This window comes from Periophthalmus magnuspinnatus, chromosome 13, assembly GCF_009829125.3.
Source record: "Periophthalmus magnuspinnatus isolate fPerMag1 chromosome 13, fPerMag1.2.pri, whole genome shotgun sequence".
Taxonomy (NCBI): Eukaryota; Metazoa; Chordata; class Actinopteri; order Gobiiformes; family Gobiidae; genus Periophthalmus; species Periophthalmus magnuspinnatus.
In genome coordinates, this window is record NC_047138.1 from 12,498,652 (window position 1) to 12,526,294 (window position 27,643).

A 27,643-nucleotide genomic window follows, 5' to 3' on the forward strand; every position below is an offset into this window, starting at 1 on the left:
AGCTCCACAGGCTGTGGAGCACCTGAGGGACTAGCTCCATGACCACCTCCCTGGGACTGAGCAGAGCAGGAGAGTGCTCTGACTGAGGGCTTAGAGTCCGAGCGAAGTCCTGGATTTACCAAAGTTCTCAAAGACACTGAAGAATGATTTAAGTCATAGGAAGTTATTCTTAATATTCTGTAATGTAACTGCACCTTTATTTTTTAAATATATGTTTTAAACCTTGCATCCACATGCATTACCTGTTGTCCAACCACTTTAACAGATACTGAACTTAGATTCAGTATCTGAACCCAAGTTCAGTATCTGTTATACAAATGGACCCTTTTTAAGATCCAAACCACCTTCATCACCTTATTTGATTTTGTAAGTTTTATTGTGTTAAATGAAGAGCAGCTGTTTTGTTTTTTTTCTAAACTGTGTTATATAAATACAGTGTCCAGTGTTTTGTACATTTGTATTTGTCCTGAACTCTTTGACTGCTCCCTCTGACCCTCTCCATCCCTCTCCATCCTTTCACTCTCTCCCCTGCACCTGCCCTGCCCTCATTTTTACGTTTCACTATTTTTCTCATATGTTTTTTGTTTTTAGGGTTTTGTTTTTTTCTAGCTCCTCTCTGCTCTCTGCCTCATCATCATCTCTCTCTCTCTCTCCCTGACCCGAGGGCCTGTGTTTCGCCCAAATCCAATCCCTCTACCTTTTTCTAAACCTGCTGTTCCATTTCACAAGCGTTTTGTCACAGCGTGCTGCACACAATGCCCTCGCTCCTCCTCTGTGCTCCATTCAGTCACACTAGTCTCCACAATACGCAAACATATGAACAGATAAACACAGAAACTAAATCCAGGACAAATCTGAAAACAACTTTATTCAGCCAGTAAACAAATCAGCACTCGGTTGGACTGGTGTTATGAAGAGAAAAACTTCAAACATCCATACTTTATACTGCTAATAGTGTAGACTTGATACTCAATACTGATAACGATACTACTATTTCAACATTAAATGGTAGTACGTACTTTCTTTTATATTACCATGTGTCCTTATATCTGTGTAATCCTTCAGTCGTCCAGGTAGATTACTATTGTAGATACTAGTCTACAGTATGTGGTTGTATGGTCCTGGTATAGTTTAAGATTATAAAGTTATTCAGGAAATGTTCAATTACTATGACTTTTAAGTATCGATACCTTTCCAAATGAGTATCTAGTTTCGATACTAGTTATAGTATGGATTAGTATTAGATTTTTGATACTTTTGACAACTCTAATAGTTGGTGCTAATTATTATTAAGTAGGTAGGATAATCTTAGCTGGTACTTTTCTGATGAGGCAGCAGCCACTAGCTTGTTTGTCTCCATGGAGATGTTCACTGTAGAACATTCCAGATAAAGCAATAACAAATAATGATTTATCTTGCATTTCTTATTTCTTTCAATACATCGGTTTAATCACTATCCAGATTGAAATAAATATCCAGATTTATTTTTTTTTCTACTGTGAGCAGGGTCCAGTAACTTGACCAGGCAAATCTCCGCCAGTAGAAACAATTCAATCCATGGCTTGGAGTGTGCTGAAAACTTGGACTGTTGCTATAGCAATTAACAATTCAAAACAAAATATATAATTTGAAGGGTTTCGGTGTAATCCCTCAGTCGTCCAGCTCTGATGCATAGCAAAAAAAAAAAAAATAATAAAAATCTGTCAAGTGAATGGGGGAAGGGCTTGAATTTCCTTAAAATGTCACCAATAAACAGGAAGTTGAAACACATGTATATCAGAAGCAACAACAGTAGTAGTAGTAGTAGTAGTAGCAGTGATGGTAGCTGTGTAAGTGTAAGTAAAATCAATTCAATAACAGTAACTGGTCGATTGTAGTACAAATATTAGTAAAATAAGTAGTTGTAGCAATACTTGCAGTAGTAGGATTAACCCTAAAAGTAATATTCTGAAAAAGTGATTTGAAGTGTTGCTTTGACTCAAATTAGGAGCACAGATTTAATACTTCATATAACATACACACCCCACATCCCTTGGCAGTTGCCACTTCTGTACCTTTGAGGCCATCCATCACTACTACACTCAACCTCTACTCCAACCAATCTCACAGTGCTTAGGGAATAACTGCCTGATTCTAAAGAGCGTGTGCGTGTGCCAGTCTGGAGCGAGTCAGTGTGAAGCGGAGCGTGCAAACCCAACTGCGATCTGTATTGTTTACTGCTTTGGAAGACTGATAGCGTGTGTGTCTGTGTGTGCGTGTGTGTGGGTGTGTGTGTGTCTGTGTGTGAGCGACGCACATAAGCCACATACACCACTCTTTGTGTTCTGAAAAGCGGTCTCGGATGACACAACAGCTGACACAATAGCAAACACAATAGCGACAATAAAGCAATTATAATAATATAATAAGGTCCTTTATTTTGAAAAGAATAAATATAAAAAATACACAGAGGACATGAAACAAAAAAAAAAGCTTTGCAAGATTCGAAAAGCGGGGATCCGTTGACTTTTGTGCAAATTCTACAATGTTTCATGTACATTTTCGGAAAATAATATTAGCCAACAATAGACATGCTAGTTATATATATATATATTTACATACTACATACTCATAGTAGTGTAGCCATTCATCTAAACACATTACCTTTTATTTCATGTAAAGTTGGTCTGTAACCTCTCTCCAATCAAACCATCCGTGCTTCATAAATTTATTCTCTGTATATTTGTTTTTTTGTTTTGACTTTTATGTGAAGCACTTTGGACTGCTGAAGTTGTTTTAAATGTGCTATATAAATAACATTGAGTTGAATTTCCCGTGATCATTCAAGGGCGGAGTACAGGCTGTTTTAAATAGTTGATGCACTTTATTTGCCTGGGATCCAGAATACAGACTCACAGTATGTTCAATACTTTACAGAGATGTGAATCTGGTCACCAGTGAATCTCCCAAAGTTCAGATGGAACAGGAGGATTAGCCAATCAGGAACGTGCGTGGTTTCTCTGTATCAAAACAAATATGGCTGTTTACGAGGAAAAAAAAATTTGAAAAAACTATCACGTTTTACATGTGTGAAGGTAAAACATGAATCTAATTACACCGTCATGTTTGGAGATTGGCTTGAGACGTGATGGAGGGTGTGGTGACCAGACTGCATAAAGACACAAAGTGATATTCTGGATTTACCAGGCAAGCAATTCATGTGATTTCGCCATTAAATGCAGATCGCCTAATATATTTGTTTAGTCCCCCGGTAACATAATGCATCCATCATGGTTTATATTCGATTCATTTTGTGTTTGTTTCTTCATGTAGTTTTATGGTTGAGCAAATTAACCAATGTCTCCCAAACAGAAAAGTGAAATTGCAGGCCAGGTTACAATATTACCCGGTTGATCGTACACCATTCTGTCTAAATACAAAGGTTATTTTCCCCCGGGCGAGGGCCACTTCCTTGCTTGTGTGCTTGAGTTGACCTTTCACCGACCTGCCCGGGCTCTCATTGTTGCTTGAGAAAGAAGGCGGCTCCAGTCTGGATCCACTGGCTGGGGTTGGCTCCGCAGGGCAGGCTGATGTGCGTGACCACCTTCAGCCGCTCTGACGTGGTGTACAAAGGCAGCCAGATCCTGTCCTCTGAAGAGCCGAGGTCAACGGGCGACTTCTGCAGCGAGATGTGCCCACAGATCAATAGTACGCAGCAGGTGGATACAAAGAGAGTGGTTTCGAATTAGACATAAAATAAACTCACAGCCTGTGAAGCAGTTAAGCAGCAGTATGATATATTATGTGATTTTTCTTAAAGATGACCTATGCAACTTTTCTTCCCGTCTCCATGGACTTGTTATTGCTTTGCCTGGACGTTTCCACAGCATGGCATTAAAATTTAAACTTGTATAATTTGCATTTATTAAATTACAAATGTTTTATTGCTTTGAAAACATGTCCTAATGTGGGCGGGCTCACATCCCTACAGATCTGACCTGTAACTTTGCCAGCTGTTTGGCTCTATGGAAATAGAGAAGTAAAAAAATGGAGTAGCAACATATCCATGAAGACAAGCATATGGTGGACACTCCAGGGCAAGGCGAGTTTATTTGTATAGCACAGTTGGTACACAAAGCAATTGAAAGTGCTTTATGGAATAAGAAAGACATGAAAATCGCACAGATCAAAACATAAATAATCACAAATAAGTATCATAAAATTAACATTAACATAGAAGAGTGCAGAATAATGTGAAAATTGAACCAATACAAGGCCATAGGAAGAAACCAACACTATAGACAACGGTTCAAGATCTAACCACTATTGCTCCAGCACGATTGACACATTCATTTATGTAACAGAGACATACCTGTGGGACCCAGGCCATGTAACAGGGAGGCACGGCTGACACACTGGGAGAGTCGTGTTGGTTTTCACTGAGATGAGCTCCGTCAAAACTACAGCCTTCTAACTGCAGACCCCCCACCTGGCAAATCACGAGGCAACTGTGTTAGTGAGGATGCCATTAACAATACCAATACATGTTAGGTCAATAGCTATTCAGTGAAAGACTAACACAGGCAGTGCTCTATAATGGGGGAAAAAGTAGGGCACCGGATTAACTAGCATGTCAGCCGCAGAGTACATAAGAGGGACTGTTTACATGAGGGACGATAGCACAATGACTCAGGGATTTCCTCACTAGACCTCACAATAAAGGCAGGCCTGGCACCGCACACTGCTGTAATCTGTGTGTGTATAGTGCTCATTTGTACACAACCAATGCTCGGTATGTGCTTTCTGTACATTGAAATCTAAACATTTTTAACCAAATAAAGGTTGAAATACCAGGACTGAAGGCTTGTAGATAAAGAATATTTACATATAAATTGTATTATTGATAAAAATGAGGAATAGCGCTTTTCACAGATGCTAAAAATAACTTGACATCACATCGCAAAGGTTTATGGAATACCGCCTTAGATAAACAAACACTAAAGCAAAGCCAATACGTCCTCCTCTGTCAAAACAACGTCCTCATTTCCATTTCTAACATTCTGTGACACAATTTCTGGTTTCAATGCAGAACGCTTGCCGTGTTGCCATTACGTTTCTCCATATCTTGATCCATTTGGTTAATGGGTGTACCTATAGGTTTAGCCCACTCTGCATAAATTGATGAGGGAAACAAGAATACCTGAAAACTCACCCAGCTTGTTAATCAAACCCAATGGGACTATCTTGGCGTGAGGCAGAAATGGTAAACATTACACATAACAAGGTATAGACCCTTCCAGCGTTTGTAAACAGAACGCCTGTATTCTAATGGCTGGTATCGTTCCATATATTAGCTTCGATGCGTTTTCAATGAGAGAGTTAGCATTAGCCTTCAAACATCCAAAATATGAAAAACTAGGGCTGTTTTGCTGACTGACAATCACTCGACCACACGTGTAGCACTGTTTTATCGATTTAGCATTAGCAATTAGTGTCAGACTTGGCATCCATGCCAAGTTAGGTATTACTAGTATGACTTACATATCAAATGCAGCTATTTGTCTGTGCTGTCTACTAACTTTAATTAATGTCTTTATTTTGCTGTCCTATTACAATTAATGGGATTCTAAAGTGGGTGTATATTTTGGTCCAAACATTGAGGCTAAATCTAACTAAAGTGGTGCTGTTGAGTGGAACTGGATCAAGCCCAGTGAGAAAAACATCAATGACCAAGATGTTAAATACAACTTTATATTTAAATACAAATATTCTTCAAAGAGCCTCGATCTCGTCTCTGTTCCTTTAAAACACTGAACAACTTCTTGCACTATTCAAAGCAGATGACAAATGATCATAGCCGTCAGCAGCAGGCGTCTCTTGTTTATGCAGACAACACTTTTCACATTTGTATTCTGCCTCTGCTTTATGTTGTCCATTATTTTCTAATCACTCCTCATCCCGGTCTCTTTGGAGGCTCAGTGCGCTGCGGCATCTGTTGTGTCTCTGTTGTGTCTCTGTCCTGTGTCTGCATGCGCCACGGCTGCCACAATTAGTATTTTTACAAAGGGAAATTGTCTATAGTCTGAGCTCTGATTGCAACCGTAGCTTTAAAATCTGTGGACGTGTTGTTCATAATGTTGGGTGGGTGATTCAGTGTTGTATTATATGTGCCTTTTTGTTATTATAATTTACTTTTCTATATTTATGTAATAGTGTTTTGGTCTCTTGAGCGATAAATGCTTAAAAAGGCTTATGATGTGACTTTATTTGTAGTTTGTAGTTAGTTACAAAGCAGTTTTTGGCTTTGTTGTGCGTGTCATTTTGTTGGTTTTAATTGCAGCCTTTTTATTTTGGTATTTATTTATTTAATGTTAATAAATGTATTAATGGACTAATGTAGACATTTTATTCTAAGTTATTTATGTATGCATTATCTTTTTGTTTGCAGCCAGCATTAAAAAGTGGTCAAATAAATCCACTTTGTTAGCATTTAGCACTAATACAGATGAGGCTTTTCTGATTAAAAAATAAATATTTCTACAGTTATAATCCAGCAATTTGTATACTTTCTTCTGCAGTCTACACATGCACAGGTTGCTATTGAGTTCTGTGATCTCACCTTGACCTGTAGCTTTGCCTGCACAATGTGAGAGTTCCACGATGTCGCGAAAACCAGACTATCCATAGAACAACCCATCGACCTGGAAACGCAGCAATGCACTTTCATTTAAGTCTGCATTTCTGTACAGCAAAGTTAAATTAGTCTGGAAACTTTTACCTGGCGGTTTCTTGTCTGAGAGCGTTGAGGAAAGTGTCAGGGTGAAACAGCTCCGACAGATCCAGGGTGTCAGATAGGAGGGCCTGTCTGCCGGCACGCTCCACCCAGGCCTGAACATAAAAACACCGCACATTCATCATCCAAAATATAACAAATGAGGAACACTTTGAGATAACACATTACTCAAGCAGAAAATCAGCCCTGCACATGAATCACACAAACTATTTAGTGGATCAATGCACGATAATGAAAATACATCGGCATTGTTAGGCGGAAAAGGAATTGTTAATGGAATATCTCCTTTGTCTCACTTTGTCCCCCACGGCGCAGATGTCTTGTATAGTTTTGTTCATACAGCACCTAACACTTTTTGCTTCAAATATGTGCATTATTTAACATCCAAAATGTATCATAATGCATAACAACAAAATGTGCGAGTAAGTGGAATATTAAAACAATACATGAAAAATATCTTTATCTAGCATGGTATTTTAAAAGGTGCACTAGGTAATTGTCCTGGTGTATGGTCTGCCACCTGCTTGTCTTTCACATAAAACATTTGGTTGGAGCCCGTAAACAGCCATTGTAGACTGCAAGGACTATGTTATGCACAAAGAAGCGGAGGGCAAAGGTCATATGGTGTATTTATTTCAAAACATGAACGTGTGGTCAGTAGAAAATGTGTTCAGTTCACCTGGCTGATCTGTTCTCTGCCAGCATGATTTTTTTGTGTGTTTATTAGTTGGTGTACAAGCAACACAACACAGTGCATTTGTCTCACACTCTACAGAAATGTTAAAAACCTATAGTCACCGTGGATTTACTTGAACACAATCACAGCAAACACAACATTCCAATGTTTTGTCTACAACAACCTTGAGTGTATATATGTACTGACCCATTGTCACCCAGTAAAAAAAAACAAAAACATTCATTTGTGATGTTTGAAAGGGTAAAAAAAAACACAACTATAAGATAAATTTGTATTGCAAGCTACAAAAGCACTACAATCAGTACTACAATATTTTGCCCTGAGTCAAATAATCCTTTATAAGAGCATGTAGTTTGTCACTGAAAAACCACAAAACTGACGTTGAGTTTACACGTCTTACTACATTGACTTACTGGAGACTGATTTTAACCTTAATCACAGCCACTTCTTGCCTAACCATAACCTCAAACCTAACCTTAAAACAGGGGGTATTTTACTTCTATGGGCTTTTAACTGCTAACACAGAACATTTTAAGATTCCGCTTATGAAACTATTGCACATCACATTAAGTTTGTCAAGTTGTTGTGTACAGTTTTGCATCATGTTTTTGTATATTTATGGAGAATTGTTGTGTGGGAGCATGGATGATGTTGGTTTGTAGGCTGAGCATTGTACAGAATCTTAGAGCTAACTTTAAGAGAGGTTCAAATAGGTCCCGGGAGAGATCGCTAAAATACTCAAACATGCATGGATGACATCTAAAATCATGTTGTTGGTTGTTGGTCAGGACTGGATTTTTTTTGTCCCCATAAAGTGTTTGTGTACACAGATTTGAGTCCCTAGAAGGTGATAAATACCTGTCGACAAATGACACATAATAAAAGGTGTGACATGTTATCCAATAAAAAGTGCCTGAATCAGCTACAATGACTTAGTAAAGATTTTTTTTTTTCTCTTTTCAAATATACTTCCAAGTCAGCGGGTTCACTGTGCCTTTACCCACGCTGCAGAGCTTATCAAGATATGAGCCTGTCTGGAGCGGAGACAGATTATATTGCGTGAGCACACCTCAGACTGAAGTGTTGATTTATTTATTCAGTCCTTTTTTAAACACATAGGCACTTTTCCTCCAAATTACCATAGAAACCACCAGATTTGGAGGTCAGCCGGATGAAATCGCTGATGACAAAAAAGAGACAAACATTTGATTCCATCTTGATTATAAATGGAGTCATTACAATCGCAGAATCCGTTAGCTCTGGCTGTAGAGATACATTTAGATGAGCGGTAGGCCGAAGAGGAGAACGTGTGGACGTTGGAGAGTAGAGTTTGGCCGATAACAAGACAAGGATCCAGTGAGCGCAGGTGTTTGTGTGTGTGTGTGTGTACTTTATCACAGTGGGTTTTCAAGGTCGTTTGGCTGTTAGCTTCTCATTGTTACAGGTCTTCACACAGTAGCAGTAGCAGCTTTAGTCCATACTGGCCCACATGGGTCTAAGCCTGCTGTTATATGCAACATTTTGAGGACTTTTTTCCATTCCAAAGCTTTAACATTTTATTTTAAGCTGTTAATCGCTATGGTAACGGTACTAATCATTGAAACCCAGAGGATAGGTTGTGTTCACACTGTGTTGGCATCACAGCATTCTAGTTTAAAATTGAGCTGGAGGACAGGTCAGATTTCTATGGCTGAATTTGCAATTTGTTCAACTGTTCACTTTGCAGATGTTTTGATATATCTTATGGTTAATATCTCTGTGATTATATCTAACTTAAATAATTATTACAGCCTTTATTTTTGTAAAGATTAATGGGGATCCAATGAATAAAGAAACAATAATGCTATCCTATCTCCATGAAGCAAAAACTGGCAATGTCTTCTCTGTCAGCATAAATAAATTTAAGTGATATTTTTTTTTCCACAATAACCTCAGAAAGTGACAACATAATTCACCTCCAAAGACATGATTGTTGTCAGTTTAAAGGACTTTAAATCATAAGATTAATATGGCAAATTTGTGGAGCTAACCCCAAACAAATAACAATACAATTCAAAGTCTATGGATCATAAGTTTGGATATTTCTTTTAAAAAACAATGAATATCTCGCAGAGTTATACAGTCCCTTGCCCTCCATCTGAAATTATAACATCGTCAAATCCTAGTATGCAACCTATTAGACTGCTTATCCCTGAAGAACACTGACACTTGGCTAACACACGCATCACTCACTTCTGATGGCTCAAAAAGACAGGTAAGGACAGCGGCACATCCGGATATACGAGCGTGGAGACAGATGAGGCCCGGCCAGGTAGATGGAGAGTAATGAGAGATGGCAGGTTCACACACAAACAGATGGATCGTGTAGTCAGACCGGGCACACGGCGCACACAGGCACAGGGAGGCTCGCCCACACCAATAATGAAATGCATCAAACTTGCATACAAATACGTCATTTCAAATAGTCTGCATGGGTGCTTTCCAATTGGCCATAGCATATTGAGGTAGTATGTGGTCAGAAATTCAAACTAGGGCTGGACGATAGGACAATGAAAATTGAATCGTGATTTCATCCCTGTGAAGATAGGCTATTTTGGTTAAAAATGCCATTTCGTAATTCTTGCCTCTTTGTTTAATGTAGCTCTGTGGTTAAAAACAGATACTTCCCATCACCCACTCCTCCCATTGGTCAGCCTCCATCACGCTCTGAGTGAGTGAAAGGTGGATATAACCAATCACAGTGAAGAGTAAAGTTTCAGAAACAGCAGATAGCTTTAGTTACCTTTTGGCTTTTTGAAAATTGTGATGTGTGTTTTTTTAGCATAGCACCCACCCTAAGTTCAGACAGACCAAAGAGGAGCCGGACAAGCTTTCTAGTCACAGCCTTTGTTTCTAGGTAATAAGCAGGGGCAAAATCATCCCACCACCTGGTGCTTTTCACTAGGGATGAACCAATTTCAGCTTGTTCAGTTCCAATACCAGTACTGATACTACAGCTTTAAGTATATGACGATATTTGATATCAACCGATGCCAGTGCAGAGACTCATAATAGCAATTCTTTCCTTTAAACTAAAATTAAATAACACTAAATTCTTCATTTCTTCATTCTTCCTATTCCTATTTCAATTTTGGGGGATAAAGTTTAAGGCCATTCAGGTTTCAGATTCTGTTTAAAAACAGAAAGAAAAAGTGCCTGTACCGGATTTTTTGCTTGTATTTTTTTCTTGCCCTGTACAAATATACTGCCTGGCCAAAAAAAAAAGTCGCCACCAACAAAAAAAAAAAAAAGGTCAGACACTCAATATTTCGTTGGTCTGTCTGTAGCTTTGATTACGGCACAGATTCGCTGTGGCATTGTTTCGAAAAGCTTCTGCATGTAAGATTTATGTCCATTTGGTGTTGCAAAGATTTTTCACCAAGATGTTGCATTGATGATGGTAGAGTCTGACCCCTGCACAAAGCCTTCTCCAGCACATCCAAAAGATTCTCAATGGTGTTAAGGTCTGGACTCTGTGGTGGCCAATCCATGTGTGAAAATGATGTCTCATGCTCCTGAACCACTCTTTCACAATTTGAGCCCGATGAATCCTGGCATTGTCATCTTGGAATATGCCCATGCCATCAGGGAAGAAAAAATCCACTGATGGAATAACCTGGTCATTCAGTATATTCAGGTGTCAGCTGACCTCAGGCTTTGAGAACAGACAGTTGCTGAACTTAGATCTGACCAACTGGAGGAGACTCGTACCTATTTGCTTAGTTAAATCCAGTTTGTTTGGCCAGGCAGTGTATGTTCTTGGGGTCAAAATAAGTCTTCTGTGTCCCGCCTGCGTTAAATTATAAAGCTTTATATCAGAATCAATTACACCAAGAATCAAAAGTGTGGTGAAAAGCGCTTATAAACTTATCGCAGAGAAAATGTTCGGAATGCATAAGGTAAGTGAGGAATAACACTGGACCAACCATTTAAAAAGAATAGGTGGTGTTTCACATTTTTAGATGTTAAAGATAAGCTACAGTACAGCGCCTTTAATATTCGATATGAAGGCATTATTAGAGATTAGTAGACTTTGCAGTGTAAGCTTTCCTACATTTTAGTTAAATGTTAATCAAGATTATGTAAATTGGTTTTCTGGTCACAGTGGCATTTTGGAGTATTAGACACAGATCACAAAAGCTGCAATGACCAAATAATATTAAAGTACAGAACTTCACATGTAATCTTTCTAATAAACACATTGGCAATATTTATGACAAAGCTGATAAGGAATAGTTGAATTGACTTAAATGATTTTATATTTATGTATTATGTTACCTTTATGGCTAGAGCACGTGCTACAACCGCTCTGAGGTACTGCATCGGCTCCTCTGGTCCTTCCCAGTCTTGCTGCCATGTTAGAGGACACTGAAACACAACCCAATCTTCAGCCAAGTAACAGTCATTTGTCATAAGAATAACTGAATAGTTTAACACATCCTTGTTTTCTTGTCCTTATCTGAATTACAAATTTAAGTGAAAAATGACAAAATGTGCACCATAAGACATTGTTATTATTGCGCGTATGATTATGAATACACATTAGTGGGAGGTAATGACTGGAAAAATGTGTGGGTTTATGAGTTGTCAACATGCCCAGAAGTTATAACACAAACAAATAGTCGCTGTTTTTCAGATCCTCTAATCTTTCTCGCAATCACTATTATTTGTCAACCCACAATCATTTAGAGAACTAAACCACTCCCCCACTATAGCAGGCCATTAACTACATACCACTTAAGTAATATAGAATTTCACCAGTAATTGTCAGTTACCTCCTGATTGAGCAGAGCTGTGGCCAGTCTTTCAACCTGTGGAGTCAGCAGCTGTGTCCCTCGGATGACTTTACTCAATGCAGCCAGCGACTGATGGATACTCTGCGAACATGTGAGGTAGTAAGGCAATTGAATACTTGATTATTTTAGGAATGTCAATATAAAACACATTACATTTGCCTTTCACTTGGCAAGCAATACAATGAAGTCATTACCCATTCACTCCTCACACCTGGTGGTAGCAAACTACTTCTGTAACCACTAGCCGTAGGTAGCCCGGGGGAGTTTGATCAAAACAGAGCTGCCACGCTGAAACATCACACATCACTTACCCACATGTCACATTATACAGACAACATGGGTGTGGTGTCTTGCCAAAGTATAGGTCAGTAAATTACTGCCCAAACGTATGTGACTTTCCTTCTCTTTTACTTTGATATAAAAGTGCAAAAATGCCCTTTCTGAGGCAAAAGCACATTTTGGACTATGCATAGATTTGAACCCCAGCCATCCCGTTAATGATATGTTCTACTACTAAAACAATGCATCGCTTGTTCCATCTCATTTATTTCATTGGAACATCTGTGCCTTAAACATTCACATTATGAGAATAACTTTCCCTGCCACTGAGTCTGCTTTTAGCTGTTCATTATTGGCACACGAGTTAATGCATTTAAATGTTGGTACAGCGTGTCCTGAATAAACAGTTTGGGTGCAGCTGCCACATTAAAGTGTTATCTGACAAACCTGAACCAATTCGATAGCATTGAACTCCTCCAAGGTGATGAATGACTTGACCGGAGACCCCTGATCCTCTGCTGGGGGAGTGACCTTCTGATGGAGCAGAGCAGAACCCTGGGAGACAAACATAGACACTCTTAACATTAAACTAAACAATAAAACACTTGAGTTAATAAGAGGTTAAACATAAATCTGGTATATAATTATTCACTCAAGTCAAAATGTCATCCTGTCATTCATTTTAATACACTTGCTTAAACTTTATACTCAAAACTATACTATCACTGTATTTAAAATTCATTCTATCTGGTGTGAAGCACTGCAATCTGTACTACCAGCCAGCCTTTTTGTTTATGAAACATTTCCAAGAAAAACAACAGCCACAGCATTGGAGACAAATTGAGATGAATGAGTCAACAGGAAAACAGCGTGTAGAATAATTCTCAACTGATCTGCAGCTAAGCTAATAAATACAAGAAAACAATATTGTCTGCAATGGCTGGACCCATCTACATCAGACCAGACCAAACAAAACAACATACAGACAAAACAGGGTTGAAATGCTACATTCTTAAAGGTTATTTTGGTCAATATGTAGTTGTATTGAAACAACACATTTCTTTACAATAACTGCTAAATAAAAGGCAGATTGAAAATGACAGCATGGGTGAACTGCATGTATGTGTCATATAGAAGACTGAGTGCCGACAGGGCGAGAAAACAGAAATACAGTACATTGCCTAAATTATTAAAAGTGGAGGTGATTTGAAAAGATGCTTGTCTCCAGGCAACTGCACGGAGCACTGCTGTACAACCACGCAAGCCAGTGACAATCTCCTACAATGTTCAATTAGACAGCTAACTAATTTCAATTAAGCTTTAAAATGAAATGAATTCAAATGAGCTGAGCTATAAAATAGCACTCATCAGTGCTGTGTAAAACAATGGAGAGACAAAACTAACCTGGTTGAGTTTCTTCCACAAGTTGAGGATTGGTGAAAGCCCATTGGACCATAGCTCCCTGTCAAACTTTGACCCAGCAGCTACAGAGCAGCTGAGCACACGCAGCTGGGAAATAACCTGCAACAAATGACACATAAAAACAAGATATAAAAATAATGTGGCTCCAGTGTACTGCACTACTGCTTTGGTGATGAGCAAAAACACAGCAGAATTTATATCTAGCCCTATGCAGTTAATAAAGGAATTTCATACAAAGGGGCTAATGGGCTCTGAGCACACCAATATCCGGCTAGTTCCAATTAAACGCCATTTCCATTTCCACTGTAATGTAATGTCGATCTAATCTTATATCTATGAGACTTATGTAGCATCACGCTAAAATACAGGTCAGGCAGTGGACAGCAAGGATGGAGAGGTGGATGTCAATGACAACACAAAGATAGGAGGAAAAGTTCACTGGAAGACACTTCTGTGGAGCCTGTGGAGACCTTCCTTCACCTCCCTGTTGTTTTACTAAATACAGACTTACAGACTTAATACAGACTTACAGACTTAACTTTACACTTGAGTTAAGAGTCAATTGAAGTAACATTTTCTCTTTGAACTAGTAGGTCAAACAAGACAAATATTTTGAAAACAGCAATGTATCTTTTTTATATTAATTGCAATTGTAAAGTAGCTCATCTTTGTGAAACTATAAATCACAAATCTCCCTTTAGTTTGCTAATATTGCAAACAAGAAAAGCCTAAATGTGTCTCCTAACAGCTCCTTACACACCTAATCAAGCACGCTTAGCTTCAGGCGCGGGCTCCTGGATAGCGCTTTTATCTCAGCAGCCTGTGTACTGGTCAGGTTGTGTGTCTGTCTTCGTATGTGTGTTGGGAGGAAGGCAGAGTGTCTGATAAATGGCTTTCATTTGGTCCAAGAGAACTCTTTACTAACACCTGCTTTATCTTCTCTGCTCAGGAGGAGAAGTGGAGGAGTACGCTGCAGAAAGAGTGGGAGACAGAGAGGGAGAGAGAGATCGAGAGAGAGGGATAGAGAGAGATGGAAAGAGTAAGCGTGAGTAAGAGAGGATGTGGGGTCACATGGGAGGAGAGGATAAAAAACAGATTGCTAATCTCAAACTTCACCTGACAGCAGTGAAAATGAGGGCAGCCCAGGATGAGGAGTTCACTTAGATTGGGGCTCAAAGTTACATAGGGGGATTTAAATATATTAAGATTTGTGCTATACTAAAAGATGACGACCACCAGTCAGTCAGTGCATTTGGTTTGAAGAGGGGGCATAAAAAGTAATGGAGCAAGTCATATTTTGTCATGAGATAAAAAATACATTTGCCAATGCTTTCTGAACAAAAAAATACCTCTGCCAACATGTTAGTAAACAGACTTGATACATTTCCAATTCCACTTGGTTTATATAAAGACCTCAAACTGTCTCAAACTGTCAGAATGATGACACCCCCAGTGGGAGGAGATTTGGGCTCATGTCAAACCTCTGGTCTTGTCATCCATGACACACGGAACTCAAAAAGTAAGTCACATTTTTCTTTTTTTTTTTACTTGACTGATCGTTGGTAAAACATCACCAGTTCAAACACCCAAGGACCATTCTCCAGATCTTAAGCTAGGTTAATGGTTAGAAGTAACTGTCTGGAGGATTCATCATTTAGGGACAAGAATGTCTCAAAATAATTTATAACAGAGCTGACGGTCTACAATTTTCATACGTTTCCATTTGCACTATAAAACTGACTGACAGAGCAAACATTACCCAGAGCTTCTGTTAGGTGATCCACAGATTGTATTGATTGTTTTAAAAAGACCCCAATCTCATCTAGCAAAGCCAGCATCTGTCTGCTGAGCTCAGTTAAAGGTGTGTGTAACTGACAGGGGTCTTGAGGGAGAGACAGGGGAATACATTAGAGGGACAATGACACACAGTGAGAAAGAAAGCCTGAATGTGACAGTGACAAATGATGCTAAAAGCGGAGATAGGTAGGCAGCAGAAGCGGGGCGCACTGCACACACACCACAGGCCTTCAGGGAGTTCACATGGTGGGTGGTTTCTGTGATCGGAGACCACACATAAGCTATGAATGAATGCATTAAAAGCAGCCGCATTAGTAATGGCTCTAAGGTAGAATAAGGATATAACACTCTTCCCATCCGAATTCAACAGGACTTTGACATGGACGTGGCTGCCTCCCTGACCGTCACTATATCACTTTCATATTTGGTTACTGTGTTGCCCAGGGACACAACAACATGGTCATCTTTAGCATCTTTAGCTTCTACTATAGTGAAAAAGAAGAGTATTTCCTCCTAATTGTTTTGTAGATTATCCGTTGATTGCATGATTCTGTTTTAAATGTGCATACTGACTACGGTTGTCAAAAGTACAGAAAATCAGATACTTATTGAAACTAGATACTCATTTGAGCAGGTTTCAATTCTAAAAAAAATCACATTCACAGGACAGAAACCTTTCCTGAATAGCTTTAGAATGATCTGGAGTTGTATCAGAACAAGTATAAGATCACATAGACTAGTATACGCACCATGGACCACTATGAGACCTACCTGGATGACTGAGGGATTGATACAAGACAACATGGTGATATAAAAGAAGCAACTGTGATTTAATATTGAAAATCAAATCTAAAGAAAGAGTGTTTTGTTTTTTCATTGTGGTTTCGGCATTGAGGATCGAGTTTATTCCTTAGTGTCAATAATTGAGATTGAAATGTTAATATCTTGGCAACACGAACAGTGGCGTATGTGTTTAAGCGACAGAGCAGGACCACCAACCAGGACAATGTCTTGTGACAGTAAATACTTGACATTAATTGGACTGAATTGTTTATATTGTGTTATCTTCCAACCACAAAAACCTTGTGTTTATTTGAGCTTACAAGTTGAGCATAAAAAAATAAGAATTCTGTTTTGCTCCTTGAAGTCCTCAAAGCCACAAAAGCCCAAAGCACCACTGTATAAGATGTCAATGTATTGCTTTGAGTTACATCAGAATCTTTACTGACAGACAGAAATACATGACGCAATATTGTCCATGATTGTTAATGCTCAAAACACCTGTATAATGCATGGGAAATGTACCCACCAGGAATGTAATCTTTATCTGATTACTAACCACTTTGTCAATTCATTAAAGAGGATTTTTTTCCCCAACTGAGCTGTGAACTATCTACGTTTAAACTGTCTTGGTCAAAACTGACATTTTGACACATTCCTTACATTCTTTTTCTTCACAGGGACCAGTTTTAAAGCTTTTTTTTTTTTACAACTCTCAGGGACCAAAGTGGAGTTTAAGGATCATGCTTACAAATTCTACTCTACAAACAGTGCAACAGGGCCTTAAACATAGGTTTATTAGTTATATATTAAGAGCAGCTTTTACAGTATGCTGTTCTGGGTAAAAATGCATGTTAAAAATGGGTACAGTCCCCTTTAATGTTTGACTCCTTTTAAAACAATTGCAAACAAAGCTGTGAACAGATCTTGAAAATGTATAGTCCAGTTCAGTTGAGCATTACATGATGGAGTCAATGCTTGAGGAATCATATGCAAGATTGACTCGTGTTCCCAGATGCAAGGTAGACATGTTCAAATCAGACATAGCTCTTACTGATAACAATTCTAATGTTATATTTTGTTTTGGGTCTTAAGACGATTATCCAATCAGAAACCAGAATGAGCCTCACACGAGTCTCTCATTTAGATTGCCAGTTTCACTCCCAAAATCCAGGTAATTTAAATCTAAAAGGTTGCTCTCTTATCTAAATCGTCACTACCTGCTACCAGCTGCAGTCAATCATTAGCTTGTCTAGTGAGTGAATTCTGGAGATTCTGAGCACTCAAATGAGGTATGGCTTGTGCATGTAATGAGAATGAAAACAACATATGTGTCCTTTATCTGCAGGTTTAGGCAGTGGCAACCCAGATTCAGTTGTGATTGTGGTTCTTCTTTTTAAAACTGTACAAGCACAAGCTATATACTGTTCCATTAACTGAGATCCACCATGTGCTATCTTTCCCTTTGTAAGCCCGAATGAGGTGGAAATAAGGACGATCCTGTGTTTTTATATGTGTGCAGCAGAGCAGGAGCGCGTGTGTGAGTGCACCTGAGCGCTGACGATCCGCTGGGAGGACCTCTCGATGTTGGCTGGCAGACCAAAAAATGCCGGCCTGTCGTCCTCTGGGAGATTCTCAATCACACTGCGGTAGTCCTGGGAACACACACCTCCACAGGTCAAACACAACAAGCAGCCTCATTCACATTTACAGCTAAGGAGAGTCAGGGTTTTGCAGGAAATAGTAAGATCTTTCAAGAGCAATACAATACCGCCTAGTAGGGCTGAATGGCTTGGGAAAAATATCAAATTGCAATTTTTATGGACATTAGCAATTTATGTTTTAATACAATTTTGTTCAAAGTTCACATATTATATTATATTCTATATCACTGTACACAAAATTGACTCATGTAAGGTTTTAGTTGTGTTACCTCCTCAAAAACATACCTGGAGTTATGTTTTGTTTCATTCACACATTTGACTTATCTTGGTTCATCAGTCTGTCTACATCTCCAAAGCTCAAAATGCTTCATGTTGTTATCCTTTTGTTTCTGTGATGTTTCTAATGAAGCCGTATGGAAATTAAAAACACAGTGGAGCACTTCCTGTATTACCACTGACATCACAAGGTTTCTTCTCTCAGTTTGAGAGAAGAACTCAGCCCAAATATGTAGGATTTGTGTTTTAAACGTGTGTGAATGAAACAAAACACAACTCTAGGTATGTTTTTGATGAAGCAACAACATTATAATATACAAAATAGCGTAATATGCCCCCTTTACTAAACACGTCCACATGGATCGACAAAAGAATATGAACTGACAATCTAATACACGAATCACATTTCAGAGCATGTTTGTACAGATCTAAACTACAGGGTTAGCACTTTTTAAGCAGAACAAGAGGATATTTTTGTAGTTTGTGGAGGAAATTATGATATTTCAAAAATCACTGCCTTTGTGATTTGTGAATTTTATCCATTGAATTAGGGATTTGAATTCAATTGTGATTAAACTTGCAGCCCTTCCACCTAGGACAAATTTGACCATAATCCTACCCACTTACAAAATAGTTTCTCGGAAGTACTAAGAAATTATATATTTTTAGATATTGTAAGATACTGACATGCGAGCCTTGACTTTACTTTTAATACTGAATAACTTAATACAACGCAAAGACAATGTTGAGTATTAAAGGTGCACTATGTAAATTTTCCGATGGAGGGTCCGCCGCCTACAAGATGTTATTGCTTTGCCTGGAATATTCCACAGTATGGCATTAAACTTGTCTCTTTATTGAGATAAACTGAATAGCAGCACCAAGCCAAGTTACAAGTCAAAACTGTGGAGATGAGACATTGCTCACAGTGAAAATAAATACTTTTTTTAGAAATACATTTGCAATGAACAAATGCAAGATAGATGAGTTTAAAATCATACTGGGGAAAATTCAAGACAACAAAATTACATTTTCCATGAAGAAAAGCAGGTAGTGGACCTTCCTCCAGAAAAGTTACATAGTGCTCCTTTTAATGCCCCAACAGAACTACATGAATTATTTGGTCATAAAAATACATATTTAATGCCTTATATTTGACACCAAGCATTAAAAAATATAACTATGAACTTTACTAAGTCGTGCACTAAATTAGACAAAAATGATATAAAAAAATGACCAAAAAAAATTAATGTTTTGCGTACTAAAATTGAGCAGGAGTTCGGTAGAGTGATTTGAGGTGGGAAGCCCCGCACTCCTCCTCTGCTCTTCCTCTGTCCAGCTGAAGAGGAGAGCAGGCGAGCCGAGAAGAACTGCTCGAGGTACGAGCGAAGGATGCGCAGGTCAGACGGGTTGTCAATGCGTCCACCGTAAATGGCACATTCAAATAAGCCATGGATGAACTCCCATTCAAAGGCTTTACCACCTTAAAGACAAAACAGAGAATTAGAAACTGTTTATGAAAGGATTTTGCAGGCAAACACAATTCTGGTCAAATGAAGTAACAATCGAAAACTTGAAGTCCAGAGAGGACCAACCTTCAAAAAGTCTGTCAAGGATTTCATAACCAGCCCGGAGGTCCGACAAAGAAAACTCGTAGAATTTTGTCCAACCCTGAAAAATACACATGTATTACTGTTTTAACGTGAAGTATTTTTGTGATAAATGCAAAAATTACATGACCAAAATAAATGCTGATTCACAAATAGATTGTTTACAACAATATAAAAAGACATTCTAGAGCAGACATGGGCAAACTACGGACCGGGGGCCACACATGGCCCTTTGGGCTTATTAATCCAGCCAGCCAAACGTGACTAAATCATATTAAAATAGGTAAGGGTAAACTTGGTTTAGTTTACCTTTTCAACAAGTTGTTGATCTTTTGGCACTTGATAAAACTGAATGTGAGTTTTTCTGCTGTGTTTATTTAACTGATATTTAATATAAGTTAAACACAACACAGCACAACACAGCTTTGCTACATGATACAGGCCAAATCTCTAATGTAATAAAGACATATATACCCTGGCCCGGCCCCTCTCTCAAATTTTAGAACCCATTGTGGTCCGTGTGTCAAAAAGTTTGCCCACCCCTGTTCTAGAGGTTTAATGCTGAAGGATTACTAAAGATAAAAATGTTCAACTCCACAACACAAATTCAGGTCATGGATTTAGGGAAAAAGCTTGTCAATAGACAAAGTACTGGAAGTACATGGAAGTGAAAATTGGTCAATTTATGTCTAGTAACACTTTGGTAAATAACCCATAGAACCATCCATGGTGAATAAATACAACATATCCATGTCAGCCATGACTGAGCCCAGAATAAAAAGAAGAAAAAGAATGTTTCAGTAAATAAGTGGGTGAAGAAATAATGGAACAGCACCACTAGCTTGTATAAAAGATGTAATGGCTGAAGGGCCAAACAAAGATAAACCCTCTCTTACACTGCATATCCTTAAGTACAATCAATGTGTATTTTCCCAAATGAGGCACAAAAGGCGAGGGTGTTTATAAGGGCCGCCTGGGAGAGAGTCTAAAAACAGTGAGTGGTGAGAAGTGGATACAGGGGGAGAAAGTTGAGGCAAGTAATTACAAGAACATGTCCCTTCCCATAGTTGTCTAGAGTCTCTGCTGGCTAAGCAACACAAAATGAGATTGTACCCAATAAACTCCAACACATCAGTGCAGCACGCAAGGAGACAAATTAGTCCCAGTGCGAGGTGATCGACTGTACTCTATACACCTGACAAGCAAAGCAAAACATGACCAAAACTGCGATGAGCAATCGTGTGAATGAAAATACTCTGTTTTTAAGCATTACCATTTCAGAAAACCTCCATGTGATCTGCTGTTATTTTATTTCTTTTGGTTAAAAATATAGTATTGTCTATTGCTAAAACAATATAAGTCACAGCTGTCAAAACATCATGAATAATGGAAATATTCATATCCACAATTATCATTTATTATTTATTGTTTGTCACAGCTGTACTGTACTTGCATGTAGAAAAGCTTTGGTATAAAATCCACAGGCTGGCACCGTGAGACAACTGATCTAAAAATTCATTGTTTGAATATTCTAGGCTCACATCAGTAGGTAGTGTTTTATTATTGAGTGTTTGCACTGTACTTTTGAATTTATTCATTTTCATAGTTTTGACATTGTTGTGGAAAGGAACTTGTGACTCTAACACTGTGTGTCAGATCTGAAAATGTAAAAATGTTCAAGGGCTCACAGTTCTCCCAAATTTTTTTTTTTATTCAACAGCACTTTTCCAAGGATTTTCAGTTCAATTAAGGCGTCACTGAGTTACTGTGAAAAGTACTATATAAAGATTTATGTTAGTACACTTGCCGAGTACACCACTGTTGCCCACTTAACACCTGAGCTATTGGGAAAATGATTGGGCCATGGTTTAACTATAATATCTACTATCCTGTCCCATCAGATGTGAATGAATTTAATGATGCGTGTTTACCTGAGGTATGTAGTTTCGCCTCTCCTGGCAGACAGCATGGAACCAGGCCAGGCAGAACAGACTCTGAGCTCTTGATAGAACTCCCCCTGTGTGAAGAAAATGAAACAATTTAAAATTATGAAAATGAGAATACTGGAATCTCACCAAAGTATGAAAAGGTTGAAACCTTTACTGATCTGCTCAGGAGTCCAGGATTCATACGTTCTTAAAAGATTCTTCTTTAACCCAGGTGGAGCCTAAAGGAGAGGAAAAGGGATGCTGAAAATCTGTTGGTGTGTAATGCAACGCAAGTCCCTCTACGAGAGAGGAGAGCATGATGTTGTGGAGCCACTATTAAGAATATCCTTTTTTTTAAAGTAGACAGTGCAGTGACAGCCTTTCTGTGCTCTGTAGGAGCACATTTTGTCCAACAATAGAACTGAGTTTAATCCTGAAAACAACCAGAAAGTGGCATAGAGCTTACTTCAAAGGTTATGTAGTCCAGTCTTTATTTTCATGAGTACAAAAAGTGTGGCCTGTGAGAACTGTCTAGTATCTGATCGCTATCTCCTGGTAAGCCCATTTCCCTCCTCAGTGTGAACGCACTAAAAATATGGACAATCATATAAGCTTAGCACTGCATGGTTACGTAAATCATGTAGCGCCATTAATATACTGTGTATTTACTTATAAAGCATGCATAATACAAAGAATTCACAATTTTGTATGATTTATTTTTATTTTAATTCATAAAAATGCATGTAGATAATACAGAAATGTGTCCAGAAATGCATAAAGACTTTTCTATAGAGGTTCCTTACTTTAAACAATATCTTTTATCCCCCTGAGTTTGTGAACAGTAATTGTGCATATGTTGTATAATGCAGTGGCATTAATTAATCTTTTCTCATCTTTTATTTCAACCAATAAGCACCACTCAATAAATGTCACATTGACCAATTAAAATCATAGCATATTTACTACAGTGCCATAAATCCCCTGATAAACTGCCTTGGCAAAACTTTACCGTCCTGCTATTAGTCCAAAAAAAAAAAAAAAAAAACCAACAAAAAACTACTGAGCATATTTTAGCCCTTGCAAGCATATATACAAAACTATCTGACTAAAGCAGCTTCTTGTCGTATGCTTGACTGAAGATTCAGCTATCCCATGATCCCACAGTGAGTCTTAAAGTATCCATCAGTGACAGTCTGGCTACTGCTTTAGTATCTCTGTGTTTACAATGAGGTCAACCCACCCACCATTCCAAGACCCTGCAGTAACTGAGAATACCTCATAGGTGATCTTCAGGCTGGTCTGAAGCAGGATCAGAGGAAACCTAGGGTGAACTTCTGCTGTCAGCCAAAGACGGAAGCCTGGTTTGGGTCGCAGTGCATTTAGTTCCTGTGTGGAAATTGCATTATAACATAAGACACCAAGCCTACATGTCCAATGGGAAAGACTCATTTAAAAAGGAAATTACAATACAGCTCTGTGAATATAAAAAAGTTGTAATATTTTAAGACTTGCAAATGGAAGTTTAGCAGATGGTTCAATTGTAGGTGCGCAATCTAGTCCTCAAATAAAATTCAGTGTTATGGTATTACTGTCATACTCTAGAACAGAGAAGTATTTTTGAGTAACTAGCAATTTGTTTTTTTCCCCAGGCATGTTCCCAGAGAACCACAGATAAAAATAGCAGTCTGGCACCTTGGGGTCTTGAGACATCTGATTGGGTACTTAGCCCCACTGCTGTAATCAATGTATTTCTGCATCATTTGGAGGCTATTCTCAGGGAAGATCACTCAGCATTGAATAACATGGCTCTTGCTGCTCAAAGAAACGTGTGCTTTCATGTCAGCGCAGGGGAAGATTTTACTGGAAGAATCATATTAATTTGGGGCTATTGGATGAAAATGTACGGCATAAAGTACAATTGAACAGATGGGCATAGATAGACATAAAAATTGAGTTGGTTGTAAGCAGGGGTGGAAAGTAACTAATAATATTCATGTTATTGTAAAAAAAAACAACTCGATTTTTGGGGTAGTTTAACTTTTTTGAGTAGATTTTTCCAAAGATGTACTTGTAGTTGTAAGTATAAGCATAAATGTAAGCATGTAATTGTAATTAGTTAAATTTCAAATGATAAAAAGCTAAAATGTACAATCTGCGCTGATTGGCCAGAGCTCAGAGAAAACACAGATTGCAATTTAAAACCACTAAATGATTTTAAAATTGTGTTAAAAGGTTACTAGTACTCTGAGTAGTATTTTTCATGCATACTTTTCATTTTACTTCAGTACAATTTTGGCAGCAGTAATTGTAATTGAGTATATTATTTATCCATGCACCTGCACTTCTACTTGAGTACAAATGTTCACTACTCTTTCCATCAGTGGTTGTACGACAAAGCTGCTGCCTGGTGTGTCGTTTCCACCTGTCTGCTGAAGCTATGCTAATCTTTACACATTTCACATGGGCTGTCTTCATTCTTTAAGCTCCCTGCCTCCTTTTGTTCCCCTGGCTGTGCTGCTTTTTCCATTTCAAGCATGACTGCCGAGACCTCATCTTCATCGGGTGGAGGGTAAGGGCCGAGAGAGACAGGAGGCGGCTGTGAGCTTCAATTACGTAGAAAAACACAATGTAAGACAACTGCTCTTCTAACCATCGCCATAGTGTGTGGATACATTGTGTGTGGATACTCGACAAATAGAGGTGAGGTGCAACAGTTATTTGTCACCTTCAGTATGATATGACTTTACAGTGAGCCAAAGCAAGCAGGTTTTCCCCATAGCTCAGTCAAATGTTGGTATCCGCAACCGGCCTGGGAGTAATTTTTCCTGAATTTCATTATGTGTTTCTGTGTAAACTCTGCTCACCTGACAGGGCAGGTGCATTGGAGGAGAGGCACTTAGCTGAAAATGTTTTTAAGAAGACCTCCGTACACTGTCTCACTCTTGGTTCACTTTTATTAGTACAGCATTTCACTTTCATAAGAACGTTTCGGTCCCTCTGACTTCTACTAGGTCTACTAGGCACACTAATAATAATAATAGTGAATTAAGAGTGAGACAGTGTGCGGGAGTCTTCTTAGAAACTGAATTACATTACGGTCATTCATTGATTTGCTTCTTCATATTCATTTGATCACATGCTCTTTCTGAAGGAGCTTTTATCTGAGCTTTGAAGAAACATAAAGCATAAGCTGGTTTGAAAGCTCCCATTAATGGATTGGTATTTTACCAACACACAACTCCACATCACAGTTTCAATTCAAATAAGGAAATACTCACATGAGCACACGAACAGCACAATGACTAACAGGAGCTGACATTAGAATACACTAGTGTATGTGAAGGCAAAGGACAATGGTAATTTTAGAAAGGCTGTTGTGTGTGGTGTAAGCCACTGAGCAGACTCACTGTGATGAGAAATTACACACAGGCTTTAAGAACAGAACATCCCCAAGGCACTGGCAACCACTGACCTTTTTCTACTATAACTCCACCTATTCTACACAAGATAATTGGGGTTTAATGAAGCTCGGTTCATTAGATGCTGAATAAATATATTTGCATTTTAGCAATAAATAGTTTGTATTGGATTTTATAAATGAACCAAGGTTTAGAGAGCACTTTATATAGGCTTTCCAAAAACACTAACAACTATTTCAGTAATTAATTATAATGCCCAAACTTATCTATCCAGTCAGGGGTGTTTTGGCACTAATTGAATGATTTGCTAGTTTGCAAAGCACTTCTACAGTAAGTGGAGGTACTAGTATTCTTCCAGTGTTTAGGGCACTTTTAGAATAAAAGCATTGTGAAGTGACTACATTTGTTAAGCTGTGATTCAAATATTGAGAAAAACAAACAAACAACAAAAACTTAATAAAATTGGCTACTTATATAGCTATTAACCACAGACAATACTGCAATGATCCAACTAGGAGGGCAGTACCACGAACACTCTACTTACTTTTTCTAGTAGTGGGAGCCATGTAATGACAAGGTGAAGGTTTTTCAGACAAAGCCAGTCTCCATTTCTCGAGCATTCTTTCAGAGCAGCTAAGGCCACATCAGCCTGGCCCTGACCCATGGAAATCTAGACAGACAGCAAGCGGGGGCACAGGGTGAGAAACAGAGGCAGCCAGATGGAAAATTTGATTCTCCATTGTAATTTCACTAAAGTGGAGGGCAGAAAATGTAATTCACTATTATAATTCTCTTATATTCAGTGATACGGACTGAAAAACGCTTGCAAAGACAGTTTTTATAATGTAATTTTCTACAGTGTCAGTTCATGCATCAATCATATCGACACCAATAAGTAATGATTGATATGACTACTTAGACGGGCTCGGCACAAAGGGACGCACTTTCACAAGTTCAGTTTGATCCGAATTGAATTGAAGGAGCTTGGGATTACTTATAACTGTAAAATCAAATGTTTTATTTGCAAGTATTGGCACTCCGTAATCTTTTAATCTGGTTAGAGTCTACCTCATGATAGTTCTCTCTTCCCACAGTCTCCGTGGCCAGCTCTGCCAGCTCCTGGGAGGGATCTGCCCCAGGAGAGATGATGATCAACACGGGCTCTCCTTCCAAAGTCTCAGCGAAGAGCCGCCGGAGGTTCAGAGGAGGAGGGGAGAGCTCCTTCATACCTGAGAGCACAAATCACAAATAGGGAATAATCAACATAAGGAGTTACTATAGAAGTACAAAGACAAAAAAGCAACAGTGACCAGGGTGTGCAAACCTCATCATTAAAACAGACATGAATATAATAACAACTGTACTAAAGTAAGAGTAACGTAACTTCAAAATAATATTATTCAACTAGATGTACAAAATGGTTGTCTTGGTTAGACCAAGAAAGAGTAAAAAAGTGGGAAACTATTACTCAAGTAAGAGTAATTGTAACTGACTGAAACCTATTCGTGATTGTCAAGAGTAGAAAAATAGGCACACAATAGCAAAATATTTCTTCTGGAGATTTGCAGAATTAGAATGTCAAGTATATCATCTGTAATAGAAGAAATGTCAAAAAGCTGCAAAAACAGTTGGAGACATTAAATAAACCAATTATTAACTATTCAAAGAAGGGTAGTACCAGTAAGTCATATTTATGCACGGTTGTAATTTTAGTCTTTTTAAATTTGTACAATACTGGAACATCAACCCAGGCATTTGTAGACATTTTAACAGGTTTCTGAAGGATTGCAAATATATAATCTAATTCTGATTCATTTTTGTCAATATTGCTCACCTCTACTTATCTCTACAAATCTATCCATTTGTGTGTGAGCTTACTGAGGATTATGTTTCAATCTTGCTGTAAAGCACTGCATACACATCAGATAAGCATTAATACAGCACAGAGAGAAGTCCCGAAATCTACTTGGATGCTAATGAAGACCACAGGACCATACGCCACTGCCCACGACTACAACCATATCCGCACACAGCCTTGTCTGGTCCAAAATTCTTTTAGTTCCTGCTGCCAAATGCAATCTGCTGCACTCAAGAACACATACAGTACATGCACTCACACAAGGTCCTGGCACAGAAATCTCAGAGCGACCTTTTCTCCCATTGC

General features: G+C 38.5%; 1 protein-coding gene across 1 annotated transcript in view; it reads right to left on the reverse strand.

The window, feature by feature from the left end:
* Positions 1-2,423: 2,423 nt before the first annotated feature.
* The window catches only part of LOC117380151 (cytoplasmic dynein 2 heavy chain 1), a 57,497-nt gene continuing 32,277 nt past the window's right edge, over positions 2,424-27,643 (reverse strand). The window contains exons 81-96 of the mRNA XM_055226164.1: positions 26,548-26,708; positions 26,024-26,149; positions 23,336-23,446; positions 22,230-22,299; positions 22,064-22,149; positions 20,118-20,193; positions 19,785-20,005; positions 18,133-18,237; positions 13,988-14,104; positions 13,031-13,138; positions 12,284-12,385; positions 11,787-11,876; positions 6,758-6,867; positions 6,599-6,680; positions 4,352-4,468; positions 2,424-3,658 (exon numbers count right to left, since the gene is read on the reverse strand). Coding sequence (XP_055082139.1) covers positions 3,497-3,658; positions 4,352-4,468; positions 6,599-6,680; positions 6,758-6,867; positions 11,787-11,876; positions 12,284-12,385; positions 13,031-13,138; positions 13,988-14,104; positions 18,133-18,237; positions 19,785-20,005; positions 20,118-20,193; positions 22,064-22,149; positions 22,230-22,299; positions 23,336-23,446; positions 26,024-26,149; positions 26,548-26,708 — 1,844 coding nt within the window. The 3' untranslated portion in view covers positions 2,424-3,496. The remainder of the gene's footprint in view (positions 3,659-4,351; positions 4,469-6,598; positions 6,681-6,757; positions 6,868-11,786; positions 11,877-12,283; positions 12,386-13,030; positions 13,139-13,987; positions 14,105-18,132; positions 18,238-19,784; positions 20,006-20,117; positions 20,194-22,063; positions 22,150-22,229; positions 22,300-23,335; positions 23,447-26,023; positions 26,150-26,547; positions 26,709-27,643) is intronic.